The sequence below is a fragment of the Saccopteryx leptura genome, chromosome 1 (assembly GCF_036850995.1).
Source record: "Saccopteryx leptura isolate mSacLep1 chromosome 1, mSacLep1_pri_phased_curated, whole genome shotgun sequence".
NCBI classification, from domain to species: domain Eukaryota; kingdom Metazoa; phylum Chordata; class Mammalia; order Chiroptera; family Emballonuridae; genus Saccopteryx; species Saccopteryx leptura.
Window position 1 is genome coordinate 303437791 of NC_089503.1, and position 15473 is coordinate 303453263.

At 38.5% G+C, this 15473-nt stretch overlaps 1 protein-coding gene and 1 long non-coding RNA gene across 2 annotated transcripts in view; one reads left to right on the forward strand and one right to left on the reverse strand.

Moving 5' to 3' along the window:
- On the reverse strand, positions 1-13694 carry LOC136386266 (uncharacterized). The gene is made up of 3 exons (XR_010747910.1): positions 13559-13694; positions 1802-1885; positions 1-133 (listed from the first exon to the last, which is right to left on the reverse strand). It is a non-coding gene; the product is annotated as an uncharacterized lncRNA (long non-coding RNA).
- NECAP1 (NECAP endocytosis associated 1) overlaps positions 13349-15473 on the forward strand; it is a 20449-nt gene continuing 18324 nt past the window's right edge. The window contains exon 1 of the mRNA XM_066357756.1: positions 13349-13461. Coding sequence (XP_066213853.1) covers positions 13367-13461 — 95 coding nt within the window. The 5' untranslated portion in view covers positions 13349-13366. The remainder of the gene's footprint in view (positions 13462-15473) is intronic.

Below are 15473 nucleotides of genomic sequence, written 5' to 3' on the forward strand. Positions count from 1 at the left end.
GGATAAAGGATACAGGTGAACAGCCAGATGAAAAGGTACAGAAGGTGAGGTCTGGGGGAGTCCTGAATACAAGAACTTCTGTCCATGTGGAGCTGGGTCGCATCACTCTCCCAGTGCAGCTGTGTTCACCCACCTGGAAACCAGTCATTAAACACCATTTCAGCCCTTGTTCATTCTCAAGAGAACCGAGGGAGAGGGGTGGTAACAAGAATTTTAAGCTTCTAATCATGGCTTCCTCTCTTCACTGACTGACCAACCCTTGTCCAGGAACCCTCCCAGAGTTGCCTCATTAGAACAGAAGACATTTCCATCATTCAGGAAATTACAAGGCTTTCAGGAGAACAAATATTAGAACAAAAGTTGCTCCTAGTATTCTTATTAGTTAAGAATTTACAAGGTTTGGGGGATCCCTGAGTCAGGACCCCGGGGCAGATACCAAGATATCAACTTCTTATTATAAATCACAATATCACACATACCTATTTCAGGTGAAATAAACGCTCCTTCTAAATCTCTTTAAATCATTTTACATTGGGCAGATTTGTCAGCCATTTAGGGGAAAATTGTGTTGAAATACTAACTCTATTTTAATTATCTTTTCTGTTGTATATCTTCTAAAATACTAATAATGAATGTCTCAATGTTTATGTTTACTTAAACAAACATGACAATTCTTATTTCAAATGTAAATTAGTATTGATAATAGTAATGACTTACACATTGCTGTGCTAAGTACTTTATTGACTGTACTTTAACTCTCACAACACTCCAATGATGAGATAGGCACTGATATTAGTACCTCACTGTTGAAAAGGACACTGATGATGCAAAGAAACTAATAAATTGACCAGGTTCACACCACTATGTAAATGATAGAATTAGAACCAGACAGTTGGCCTCCAGAACCTATGTTCTTAGCCATTATGTTCTCTGTGAATGCTAATACACCCAATTCTCCACTTTGTTTTATGTGTCTCAATTAAATTTTTTAAATTTAGATTTTATTTTTAAAAAATATTTTATTTATTGATTTTATAGAGATGAGAGAGAGAAAGAGAGAGAGAGAAAGACAGAGAGAGAAGAGGGCGGGGGAGGAGTGGGAAGCATCAACTCATAGTATTTGCTTCTTGTATTGCCTTAACTGGGCAAGCCTGGGGTTTTGAATCAGCGACTTCAGCATTCTAGGTCAATGTGCCATCGACTATGCCACCACAGGTCAGGCTAAATTTAGATTTGAGAGAGAGAGAAGGGGAAAAAGGGAGAGATGGATATCGATTTGTTGTTCCACTTATTTATGAAATCATTGATTGATTCTTTTACACATTTTTTCTCCATAAGGCACATCACAGCTCTCTTGTGTTTAGGAACAACACTACATAGCCATCTTAAACAGCAAAATCACCAACCAAAAGTACAAAAATGCAAAAAATTTAGCCCTAAATAGACCTAGATACTGAAGGACACTTGCTTACAATATGAGAACTGAAACAGGAAGGCAGAGTGTCACCCTGTTTGACTTCAACTGTGTAAGTGCATGACCGGTGACTTGTTTTTTTGGTTTTTTTTGTCACCTTGTGCATGTCCAGGAAAAACTGAAAGTTCAGGGGATATTGATTTTGTGGTTACAAATAAATTTTAGTGAATAGGCAAATTTACAAGTGTAGACTCCATGAATAATAAGGATCTATTGTAATTGCTAAAATTCTTGAATATTTTGTCCATTTTCATGATAGAAAAGCTGGAAGGAGAAGGAATGAATTACTGAAGCATAATTACATATTGGTTAAAGACCTGGACTTACACTTAGAATTGCCCTGGCCAGATGGCTTGGTTGGTTAGAACATCGAGCATCATCTTGATGTGCAGAGGTTGTTGGTTCAATTCCCTGAAAGGGCATATACAGGAACAGATTGATGTTTCTGTCTGTCTCTCTCCCTCTCTTTCTAAAATCAATCAATCAAAAAAAAAAAGACTCTTAGATCCATGTCTGCCACTTACAACAGAAGGCAAATTTACTTAATCACATTATCAGTTTCTTCACCTGTGAAATGGGCATAATAATAATAGTACCTGTCTTGCAAAGATGAACGATATAATGCACATAACTATGGAGAACAGTACTCAGTACTTAGTGTTATTTAATACTATAACTCAACCACAGGCACAAGAATACTAATAACATATGCAAACATTTAAACATAAGGTATAAGCAGTTGTTAAGTTGGTAATTAGAAATTTAGGGTTTTCTTTCCTGACATTAATGCGTTTGGAAAAGCAAGTTAATGATGTTTCTGTATCTCAGCATGTTTTTAATGAAAATGGCAATAATACTATCTACTAACTTAGGCAAGATTGTTGTTAGAAATAAATGAAATAGTGTATGAGAAAACACTTTGTAATCTTAAAGATATATATAAATATTAGGTAATATTATCATCATTATTGTTACATAGAATGTTTATTGTTTTGTGGTTTTTTTTTTTTCATTTTTCCGAAGCTGGAAACGGGGAGGCAGTCAGACAGATTCCCGCATGCGCCCAACCGGGATCCACCCGGCATGCCCACCAGGGGGCGATGCTCTGCCCATCCGGGGTGTCGCTCTGTTGCATCCAGAGCCATTCTAGCGCCTGAGGCAGAAGCCACAGCACCGGGGCCATCTTTGCTCCAGTGGAGCTTCGGCTGCGGGAGGGGAAGAGAGAGACAGAGAGGAAGGAGAGGGGGAGGGGTGGAGAAGCAGATGGGCGCTTCTCCTGTGTGCCCTGGCCGGGAATCGAACCCGGGACTCCTGCACTCCAGGCCGACGCTCTACCGCTGAGCCAACCGGCCAGGGCCAAATGTTTATTGTTGAAATCAACAACTGACAACTTAGCTACTTCACATATCACCTTTTAAATTTTATGGTAAGGTATATATTTGAAAAAGCATATATAATAAATATGTACAATTTTAATAATAATAAAATGACCATCCATGAGCTTATCATCTAATGTTAGAAGTAGAATGCTGCCAGTATCTGCCAAGCACCCTCTGTGCCCACCCTGGGCTCCCCCCTGCACCTTCCTACTCCAAGCAATCACAACTGGAAATTCGGGCTTATCATTTACTTACATTTTAAAAGTGGCTTTACTACCTAACTGTATTTTCCAAAACTGTACCATTTTAAATTTGTGTGTTTTGGAACTATGTGAAAATGAACATTTTTGTTGTTGTTGTTAACTTACTTTTGCCCCACTCAACATTGCTTTTGTGATCCATTTACGATGATGCACAAAGCAAGTAGTTTATTCATGTTCACTATTTACATGATTCCATTGTGTAAATATACCATCATTGATGTGTTTTAATGCTGGACTTTTATTTCTAATGTTTTGTTATTACAAATGTTAAACAATGCAGCAATAAAATTCTTGTGCAATTTTCCTAATTACTAGAGCCAGTCCTTTGTATCTGTGGGTTCTTTTTTTTTTTTTTTTTTTTTTAATACTTTAATTTTTTTATTTTATTTATTCATTTTTAGAGAGGAGAGAGAGAGAGAAAGGAGGAGGAGCTGGAAGCATCAACTCCCATATGTGCCTTGACCAGGCAAGCCCAGGGTTTTGAACCGGCAACCTCAGTGTTTCCAGGTTGACGCCTTATCCACTGAGCCACCACAGATCAGGCCTGTATCTGTGGGTTCTATATCTGCAAATCAATAAACTGCGATTGAAAAAAATCCCAAAAAGATGTTATGTTGTTATCGACGTGTACTATGTAGTAGGCTTACAATGGTTGTGTCTGTACTGAATATGTACAGACTCTTTTTCTTGTCATTATTCCCTAAACAAAACAGTATAACAACTATTTACATAGCATTTACATTGTATTAGGTATTATAAAGTATATGGGAGGATTGTGAAGGTTATATGCAAATATCATGCCATTTTATATCAGGGGCTTGAGAATCTGAGGATTTTGGTATCTTCAAGGGGCCCTGGAACCAATACTCCATGTATTCTGTACTTCTAGCTCTTAGATGTATGTTTGTACCTAGTGTATATTTGCAGAAGTTGCTCCTCTTAACATCTGTGGTACAGTATAAGTGTGCTCAACTATGGGATATTAGGTACTGCCAATCTCCCACCAGTCAACACTGGTTTTTTGTCTGTTTTTTTTAATTTTTATTTTATTTTATTTTTTTTACAGAGATAGAGAGTGAGTCAGAGAGAGGGATAAACAGGGACAGACAGACAGGAATGGAGAGAGATGAGAAGCATCAATCATTAGTTTTTCATTGCGCGTTGCAACATCTTAGTTGTTCATTGATTGCTTTCTCATATGTGCCTTGACCGCGGGCCTTCAGCAGACAAAGTAACCCCTTGCTGGAGCCAGCGACCTTGGGTTCAAGCTGGTGGGCTTTTGCTCACACCAGATGAGCCCACGCTCAAGCTGGCGACCTCAGGGTCTCGAACCTGGGTCCTCTGCATCCCAGTCCGACGCTCTAGCCACTGCGTCACTGCCTGGTCAGGCAACACTGGCTTTTGATAGAATTAAATTTTTTTATTTTATTTTATTTTATTTTACAATCTGAGGTGTGAGAAATGCCCTCTATGCCTCTTCATTGAATAAGGAGATTACTTTGGAAATCAAATATTTCTTTAGGTAGTAAATCATACACAGACTCTAGTAACTATAATAGGGAGTAGAAATTCTTCCTATTGAACTTGTGTTTGGTAGTGTAGTAGGGGATGGCAGAATTGGGAGGAAAGACAGACATCTTTAACTGTAGCGTTTGATCTTCCTCCTCATTATATCCAGCTCTTGTTTCACACCCTCAAGATGGAGTAGAGATTTTCAAAGGATGAGTTATTGCTGAAAACCTCCCTGGGTCCAAATCATTATCCATATTCTGTAGCTGTACAACATCTAGGAGGAAACAGGTATTTTCCAGAAACAGGAAAAAGAATCCTAACTCAAGAGTTCTAGTCTGGAATTTCAGGTGAGTTGTCTTCATGTGTGACATATCTGTTGCTTTTCAGGGTTGTAAGATCTGACAGAGTTTTCTTTACAAATGCTAAGTTGGCATTTTGATCCTAAGGTCTGTAACTCTAAAACTCTCTGTCTTTTTTTGTTGTTGTTCTGTAGGCCTCTAAGTCATTATCATTTAAACTACAGATATTGATTGAACACATCATGTGACAGGCATTGTTTTAGGTGTTGGGAATATAGTAGTAAATAAATCAAACAAAGTTAGAATTCATTACCCGTCAGACTTAGAGACTGTCAAACTCACAAGCGAGGCCAGCTGAACCTGACACAGGAGCTGCAGTATGACACTGAGGAACAAGGAGTAGGGCTAGCTAGATTTAGGTCAATGGCTGACTTTATTTACTATTTAATTAAAATATCATCAAGTCAATAATGCCAATATAGTATATTTCATTTTTTAAAATGTTTACTTTTTAAAATCATATAATTTCATTCATATGTGGAATCTAAAGAAAAAAAATAAACAAACAAAATAGAAAAAGGCATGACCTAGACTGTGGTGGCACAGTGGAAAAAGCATTGACCTGTGACACTGAGGCCACTGGTTCAAAACCCTGGGCTTGCATGTTCAAGGCACATATGGACAAGCAATCAATGAACAACTAAAATGAAGCAACTATGAGCCCATACTTCTCACTCCACTCCCTCCTCTCTCTGTAAAATCAATAAATAAAATCTTAAAAAAAATAAACAGACTCATAGAGAACAGACTGACAGCTATCAGAGGAGACCCAGGTTGCAGGGCTAGGTGAAAAAGATGAAAGGATTAAGCAAAAACAAACAAACCCCTCCGAAACCAGAAAACCAACCAAACAAAAAACATCATAGACACAGACAACAGCATGGTGTTGACCAGAGAGAAAAAGTGGTGAGAGGAGGTAGAAGGAGGTACAGAGGGGATAAATGATGACAGAAAGAGACTTGACTTGAGGTAGTGAGCGCCTAATACGATAATAAATAGATAATGTATTATAGAATTGTACCCCTGTCCTGGCTGGGTGACTCAGTGGATAGATACAATGTTGTCCTGGCACACTAGGATCGGGGGTTTGATTGTTGGGCAGGGCACGTACAAGAAGCAACCAATGAGTCCCCAATTAAATGGAACAACCAAGTAGAACAGCGAGTTGTTGCTTCTCTCTCTCTCAAATCAGTGAGAAAAAAAAATTTTAATTATAAAAAAACTGTACACCTGAAACCTGTGTGATTTTATTAACCAATATCTCCCCAATAAAAATAAATAAATAAAAATTAAAGTAAATAAATAAAATATTTATTTTTTTGAATTACAAAACTAATTAATATAAGCTCATTGTAAAAAATCAAATGTAGATATGTATAAAGTAAAGAAGTTAAAATGTATTCTCTACTTCTCTCCCCAAGGCCATTTTATGGAGGTGACTGCTATTAAATGTAGGTGTGTATCTTTTTCAAAAATTTGCTATGTACATGTAAGTATATGTTGGTATTTTGTGTTTTTGATCATGGCACACATTAATTTTAAGCAATACACATAATTCTGCAACTCACATATCACTCAGTAACTTATCAGGTCATTTTTTTCATTATCTAATTTTTTGTCTCTTGAAATCCCATTCTTCATTTTATTACAAAATATTTAAAACAGACAAGTACACAAAAATTAATTAACATCAGCTTTATCAAGTTGTAACTAATCAGCTTTATTAAGATCTTAATATTTTACTATATTTAGTTCAGGGTTTGTTGTTTTTTTTTTTTTTTTTTTTGAGAGAGAGAGAGAGAGAGAGAGAGAGCTGGAGGAACAGACAGGGACTGACATCCAGAAGGGAGAGAGATGAGAAGCATCAACTCCTAGTTGCGTCACCTTAGTTGTTCATTGATTGCTTTCACATATGTGCCTTGACCAGGGGGCTGCTGCCGAGCCAGTGACCCCTTGCTCAAGCCAGCAACCTTGAGCTCAAGCCAGCGACCTTGGGCTTCCAGCCAGCAACCTTTGGGCTCAAGGCAGCAACCATGGGGTCGTATCTATGATCCCACGCTTAAGGGGGCAACCCCACACTCAAGCCGGATAAGCCTGTGCTCAAGCCAGCAACGTGGTGGTTTCCAACCTGGGTCCTTGGCATCCTAGGCCAATGCTCTATCCATTGTACCACTGCCTGGTCAGGTTAGTTTAGCTATTCTTTTTAAAGATATATACTCCTCCCAATTTTTTATCTCCCTCTTTCCCTAAATATAATCACTTTTCTATCATTTTATTACATATGTATAACTTCATAAGCAATATGTAGTTTTACTTTTAGGTCTTAAAATATTACATGACTAGTCTTTGATTTAGTCTTACAAGTTATTACTGTTATTATAAGAGTAATATAAAGAAGGGTATAAGATAAAAAAGAGTTTCCCTTCCTTTCCCCTTTTCCACAAGAAACAGCCCCTGTTAAGAGTCTTGGTTATAGTTCCTTAACCATTTGTATGCCTATCAAACTTAAATATTTTATATTAATTTTTTATACAAATGACTTAATATGGTACTATTTTTCTGTACCTTGCTGTTTTCACTTATCAATTTATCTTTTCCTATCAGCACATATAGATCAATCTCAATTTTTTTTTTGTATTTTTCTGAAGTTGGAAACAGGGAGGCAGTCAGACAGACTCCTGCATGCGCCCAACTGGGATCCACCCGGCATGCCCACCAGGGGGCGATGCTCTGCCCATCCAGGGCATTGCTCTGTTGCAACCAGAACCATTCTAGCACCTGAGGCAGAGACCATAAAGCCATCCTCAGCACCTGGGCCAACTTTGCTCCAATGGAGCCTCGGCTGCGGGAGGGGAAGAGAGAGATAGAGAGGAAGGAGAGGGAGAGGGGTTCAGAAGCAGATGGGCACTTCTCCTGTATGCCTCGGCCGAGAATCAAACCTGGGACTCCTGCACACCAGGCCGATGCTCTACCACTGAGCCAACTGGCCAGGGCCGATCAATCTCAATTTTTAACAAGCACATAATACTTTATTGATAGATGTATGATTTATTTATGGAATTGATCAATTCTAGATTGATGAATATTTAGGTTATTTCCATTTTAATTACAAAAATATTGCAATAAATATTCCATATATCTTTGTGTATTTGTGAACCTATCTTTATGGTTTATATTAAATGAAAAACATAGATGTGTGTACAAAACTATTCAGGTGTCCTATTTTTGAACCAGTGTTTTGGGTATTTCCTGTGTTAGTGTGGTGTGGTGAAAAGTGTTAGTCTGTAAGTCATAAGTCAATGCTGATTGCGTCATCAACTGTGTCTTTGCACAAATGATTTAATAAGTCCAGTATTCAAACCTGTCATGCAAAACATTAGATTTCAACTACTCGGGCAGTAAGGTTCATTCTAGATAAGAAAGATATGTAGGCCCTGGCCGGTTGGCTCAGCTATGGAGCGTTGACTGGCGTGTGGAAATCCCAGGTTCAGTTCCCAGTCAGGTCACATAGGAGAAGTGCCCATCTGTTTCTCCACCCTTCCCCCTCTCTTTTCTCTCTGTCTCTCTCTTCCTCTCCCACAGCTAAGGCTCTACTGGAACAAAGTTGGCCCGGGCACTGAGGATGGCTCCATGGCTTCCACCTCAGGTGCTAGAATGGCTTGGGTCACAACTCAGCAATGCCCCAGATGGTCATCGCCCCCTAGTGGTCATGCTGGGTAGACCCCAGTCAGGTGCATGTGGGAGGCTGTCTGTCTGCCTTCCGCTTCTCACTTTGGAAAAGTAAAAAAAAATTTTAATTTTTTTTTAAAAAAGGAAGAAGAAAAAAAGATATGTAAAGTATGATTTTATTACAGTACAATTTTCATTACTACATTTGTAGCAACCCCAGGATTTAGTAAAATTGTACTTTATTTTTTTCCCATTGATTTGAGAGAGAGAGAGAAGCACCAACTCATTGTTTCACTTAGTTGTTCCATTTAGTTCTGTACTTATTAATTGCTTCTCTATGTGCCCTGACCAGGGGTGGAACCTGCGACCTCTGGTATGCCAGGTGGATGTTTTATTCACTGAGCCACCCAGCCAGGGTCAAAATTATACTTTAACAAGTACCATTTTATTTATTTTTTTAAAGATTTAAAAAAAAGTTTAAATTTTTATTCATTTTAGAGAGGAGAGAGAGAAAGGCAGAGAGAGAGAGAGAGAGAGAGAGAGAGAGAGAAAGGGGGAGAGGTGCAGGAAGCATCAACTCCCACATGTACCTTAGGCAAGCCTGGGGTTTCCGACTGCAACCTCAGAATTTTAAGTCTACATTTAATCCACTGCACCACCACTGGTCAGGCACAAGTACTATTTTATGATGGATAACAGTGCCCTAAGTAAAATTAAAAATCTGTAATAAATAACTTTCTGTGTATGGGATAAGAAGGAAGAACTGGGAAATATGTTATTATTTCATATACATACTACATATGACTTGTATGTGTAGATAAGAAAACCATCACTTTTATTATCATGTTTATATTATATCTAGAGATAATCTAGATATAATGAGATGAATGAGGCCTCTGTCATTTCCAACAAAGGTGCTTTTGTTGAACTTGGTTAAGTCAGATATACTTAGAAAGTCACACATATGATAAAAATAACTTTATTTCTAGGGTAGTTAATCTATTCTCTGGCCCAGAATTTTTTAATTGTGTAGTTACTACCCCCTTGTGGTAGTTAGAGGTAAATTCCTGCCAAGATATTTAAAATTATTTTGATTGGGAAAGAACAAATTTCCCTTAGGATTTTCTATGGATGTAATTATATCAACTATGAATCAAGGCAGTCTATTTTTTCCTTTCCAATCTGTATACTTTCTATTTCTTTTTCTGGTCCTATTCTATTGTCTAGAACATTTGGGACAAGATTTTACAGAAGTGGTGAGAGCACCACTTGCCTTGTTCTTCATTTGGTCTGGATCCTAGCAGAAAAGATCCAATTTTTAACCATTAAGCATGTTATTACCTGTATGTTTTTCATAGTCTTTTATCAGACTGAGGAATTCCCCTTCTATTCCTAGTTTGTTGAGAGGTTTTTTTTGTTTTTTTTTGTTTTTTTTTGTATTTTTCTGAAGCTGGAAACGGGGAGGCAGTCAGACAGACTCCCCGCATGTGCCTGACCGGGATCCACCCAGCATGCCCACCAGGGGGTGATGCTCTGCCCATCTGGGGCATTGCTCTGTTGCAACCAGAGCCATTCTAGCGCCTGAGGCAGAGACCATGGGGCCATCCTCAGCGCCCTGGCCAACTTTGCTCCAATGGAGCCTCGGCTGCGGGAGGGGAAGAGAGAGACAGAGAGGAAGGAGAGGGGAAGGGGTGGAGGAAGCAGATAGGTGCTTCTCCTATGTGCCTTGGCCGGGAATCGAACCCAGGGCTCCTGCACGCCAGGCTGACGCTCTACCACTGAGCTAACCAGCCAGGGCCGAGAGTTTTTAAAATCATAAGTATTGAATTTTTTCATATTCTTTTTTCTGCTTCTATTGGGGTGATTGTGTGTTTTCTTTATACTCTTAGTATGATGTATTATACTTATTGGTTTTTGAATGCTAAATTAACCTTAAATTCTTAGGGATTAAGTCCCAATTTGTCATGGTGCATTACCCTTTTTACACATTGTTGAATTTGATTTGTTGGTATTTTGTTAGGAATTTTTGCTCATGAGGAAATATTGATCTATAGTTCTCTTGTAACATCTTTGTCTGGTTTTGATTTCAAGGTAATGATTGTCTCATAAAGTTTAGTGAAAGGTGTTTTTCCTCTTCTGTTAAAGAGTTTGTATAGGATACATATGATATATAAATATATACATACATTTAAATGTTTGATCAACAATGAGAAGGTTCGCTGAACCAGTTGAGAAGGTTTTCAGGTATAATTCAATTCTCTAATAGCTATCAAGCTATTCAGATTTTCTGTGTCTTCTTGAATTATTTTAGGTAAGTTGTGTACATCAATGACTACTTCATAAGTAATTGATTTGTTGGCATTAAGTTGTTCATAATATACAGATGTTGTGGACTTTCACTTTTCATTTGATACTCTTCTATACTATGATTTTTTTTTTTTTTGGAAAGTGTATGAAGCATCCTGAAATTGGGGAATTTGGGGAAATGGCCAAATTAATAAGTCAAATTAGACTTAAACAGAAGTTTTGTATTATTCAGCAATTATTGCCTACTATGTGAAGGGCATTGTGCTGGGTGCTGAAAAGGAAACTTCTTGCCTTTATGGAGCTTTTGGCTTAGCAGGAGATATTTGAAATATTAAGTAGAACAAAATGGTATAACAGAAGCAAGTGGAAGCATTAGGGAAAATTCATCTAAAGTTTCCAGCAAAGTCACAGAGGAGGTATTATTTGAGCTCATATGGGAATATATCAGTTTGCCAAATTGACAGGCTATGGGAGAGTGTTTGAGGTAGGTTTAATGCACGGAAATGTACAAAGAACACGGATGACTTAGGGCAGTGGTTGGCAAACTCATTAGTCAGTAGAGCCAAATATCAACAGTACAACAATTGAAATTTCTTTTGAGAGCCCAATTTTTTAAACTTAAACTATATAGGTAGGTACATTGTTATTAACTTAATTAGGGTACTCCTAAGCTTACCTTTGTCAGCACTTTGTATTTAATGGAAGAGCCACACTCAAGGGGCCAAAGAGCCTCATGTGGCTTGTGAGCCGTGGTTTGCCAACCACTGACTTAGGGAATCAGAAGTAAAGTTTACTGAAATTTTAAGTTCAAATTTTGCTAGGTTTTTTGTTCATTTTGTTTTAAATCTTGAATCTGTTTCTATGGCTGTAATATCGAGGTTTTATATGTATATCTAGTGCAAAGCATACCATAGTAATGGATAGATATGTCATTAAACATTTTCAATTGATAGGCATTCATGTTGTTTCTATTTTTTCACTATTACAATGTTGTAATAAACATTTACATACATTTTTGTGCATATAAGAATTTCTCTAAGATACCTGTTAGTGGATTTGCTAAGTTGAAGGTTACATATATTTTGATCAATTTTGCTAAATATTTCCTCAAAAAAGTGCTGTACCAATTAACATTCTGCCAACAGTATATGAGAGTAGCCAATTTCCCATATCCTTACCTGGTGCAACCTGGGATATTATAATTCTTTTTTAATTTTAAGATATCACTTTTCTGCCTAGATAAATTAAAGACAGGTTAAATGGTGAGAAATCACTGCTATTGTAGTCAGACATTTGAGTTCTAACTTGGTTTTGCCATTTGCTATCTGTGGTAATTAAATCGTTTTAAGTTATACTGTTGTTGTAAGTTTACATTTGGAGTGTATAGGAACATATATATTCATAGAGTTCAGTAGGCTTTTATCATTATAACAAAACTGGAAACAAATAGCAGCCAGTATATACAGTGGTACCTTGAGATACAAACAGACCAACATATGAATTTTTTTTTTTTAAAAGATATTAGCTGAGACTCAGTCGGTATTTTTGTTCGAGATCCAAGCGAAATTCCGATACGAGTTGTGATTCGGAAAGCTGCCGCTAGTTGGCGCGTTGGCGCACGGGTCCAGTATCAGCAGTTTGATTTTCGAGTTGACTGACTTATGAGCTCCGTTACAGAGCGAATTAAATTCGTAGCTCAAGGTACCACTGTAGTTCATTATGCTTCCGGTATTTATCAAGAATTGTGTTGATTCCACTTAAAAGGTTAACAGGGTCAAATTTTCCAAAAAGATAACCGAATAAACAACTGAAAGTGTGGAATACTATAGTATTTCAACAGGTGCTGTTGTGGAAAACACGTGAAAAAAACCAAAACAAAACGGTGCTATATTGAGTAATCAGGTGGGCATTTCTAATGCTTAGATTGTGGAGGGTTAAAATCCACCATGTTCAGGACTAGATCATACACTTCCCGTAAATACCCAGTTGGGGATTATTTACGGGCGGATTTCGGCCAGGAATCTACGGTGAAGATGTGACTCTTAGAAGAAAAAAATTCGCCACATTTCAAGATGGTCCTCATCCCTCCAGGGCATCGCGGCACCTGCCGGGAGTAAGATGGCGTTTCCTCCCTCTAATTAACTGTAGGGGATGGAGATTTCCTAACCCTGACTCACACACTAGGATGGCATCTTTGCCAATACCTAAGATGGTGAGCCGCGCAGCCACACCGTTTCCAGGTTTCAATATGGTTTCCCAACCCGCGCCACCGGAAGTGAACCTCGGGAACCTAGTGAGCGGAATTAGCGTAAGCGGAAGTTGTCGCGTACAGAAAACCTGCCCGCCCCCAGACCGCCCCTGTTTCTACGCCCCGCCCCCAGTGGCTCGGAGAGCAGAGCCAAGATGGCGGCGGAATTGGAGTATGAGTCCGTCCTGTGTGTTAAGCCTGATGTCAGCGTCTACCGGATTCCGCCCCGGGCCTCCAACCGCGGCTACAGGTACGAACTCCGAGGCACTACAGCACACCTGTACCCTATTGGGTACGTGACAACCTGTGGGTTGTCACCTTGCTAGTTTCCCCACCTGGGCTCTTACCGCTCTTCCTGCTCTTCCCCCTCTGTTGACTGCCATCATCCTTGTTTCCGCTGCTTTAAAAAAAAATTATTGCCATCTTGCATCTTCCTATCTCTCTTTTCCCAGACCCTTGTGGGTTACCCATCTGCTCCCCATCATGCACATCCAGTTCTGTCAGCTTCAGCGCCTGTCACCTTTGGTTCGCTCTTCCCTGCGCCCTTCAGTTTGTCACCTTCGTCCCCCCCCCCCCCACCCTCCATTTCCAGTACTCCGTGCACATGTGTGAATAATCGTTTGTGTTCTTGATACTCTCTGGATGATTCAGTTTATCTTTTGTGCTGTTATCAGTCTTTCCACCAAATGTCATCCACCAACTGGTTTTCTTTTCAGATCTTTTGCCAGTGGGCAAAGGTTATGATCATAGGTTTTCCAATGGTTGACTGTTTTGTTTATTTTCAACATATTTTCTTGATGCTTACCCAATATTTTCTATCTTTTCCCCTCCCTCTCCTCTTAACCTCTCCTATAACTTTTCCCTTAAGAGTTAATACAGCATTTTCTCTCTAGGGGGCTAACTAACCACCTTACTATTCAGTGATGGAGGGTCTGAGGATGCTGTAGGAAGTTATGAAGTCAGTAGTGGAAAGAATTAACGTGTAACTCAATGGGTTACATATTTTAAAAGTATTACTATGAACAGCTATATGATTTTGGACTAAGCTCTTCTCCAAGCCTCAGTTTTCTCAGCTGGAAAATAGAAAAAATAAAGTTAATGATAATAAAACCTGCTGTAGTTATGGACCTCACAGACGTTTTTGGAGGGTTAAATGAGATCATATAATGTGAAAGAATTTAGGAAACAGTAAATTCTTTATTTATATATTGCAGTATATAAATATGCAATACTGTTTTTATTCTTCTCTCTGACCCATATCATTATCATGATTTTCCTCTTGGCGTTTATTTTTACCTTGGCTGAAAACTTATCCTCTCCCTATGTCTATTATTTTGCTTTTGTAGCAGAGGTTCATTTTTCATGAATCAGTATCTTTGTGCTTGTTGACCTATGTATTGAATGAACACTGTGGGTTGTACCTTTTGGCAAAGAGGCAATCCTAATTTCAAGCGTTCAGTCAAACCCCAAATTGGACGTGAATAGGAATGTACATGCATTTTTGATGGTAGTACTATGTATGTGACTAATCTGAGACATCACCTTCTTTGGGAAGCTCTCTGAACCATGCTATTCTGGTTTCGGTATGCTCTCTGTGCTTCCATACCACCTATGCAAGTCCCTATCACAATGCTTTTCCTTCTGTCTTGTAATTGATTGTTTGGTCTCCTGTAGCTCCAGATTAGATTATGAGCAATTTGAGGACTTTTTTAACTTTACATTCCCAAGCCTAGCACAGTGTCTGGCACATAGTGGGCACTCTGTAAATGTTGACTGGAAGAAGAAATTAGTAATTATACTTAATTACATAAATTAGCATTGATTAAAGTGTTACATAAGGAAAACAGCTCAAGCCTTTCAGCTTTAGGTGTGAAGATTTCCTAAAGGATATAATAAACATTGAAGTGGGGTTCTATTGTTTTCCTTGTACTTCAAGCTTTTTAAAAGGCCGACTTTCACTCATCTGCATTCCCTACCTTTATTTCCTAGTTTGTCCACAGCCTTTATCCTTATGTCAATTAACTGCATGGAGTTATCAAAGCAGTTTTTGAATTTTTCTCTTTTACTCTTAGTATAGCGAGTGAGTGGAGCAAACTAAATTTCAATTGTGATTCTCATTTATTTGCTGGGTTATCTTTGACAAGTCACTTAACTCTTTTGAGCTTTTGTTTCCTCATCTATAAAAGTGGATATGATACTAATTATTATACCTTGCAACATCCTCTCACTTAATTTTCACAAGAATGGGCATAATGACTGACA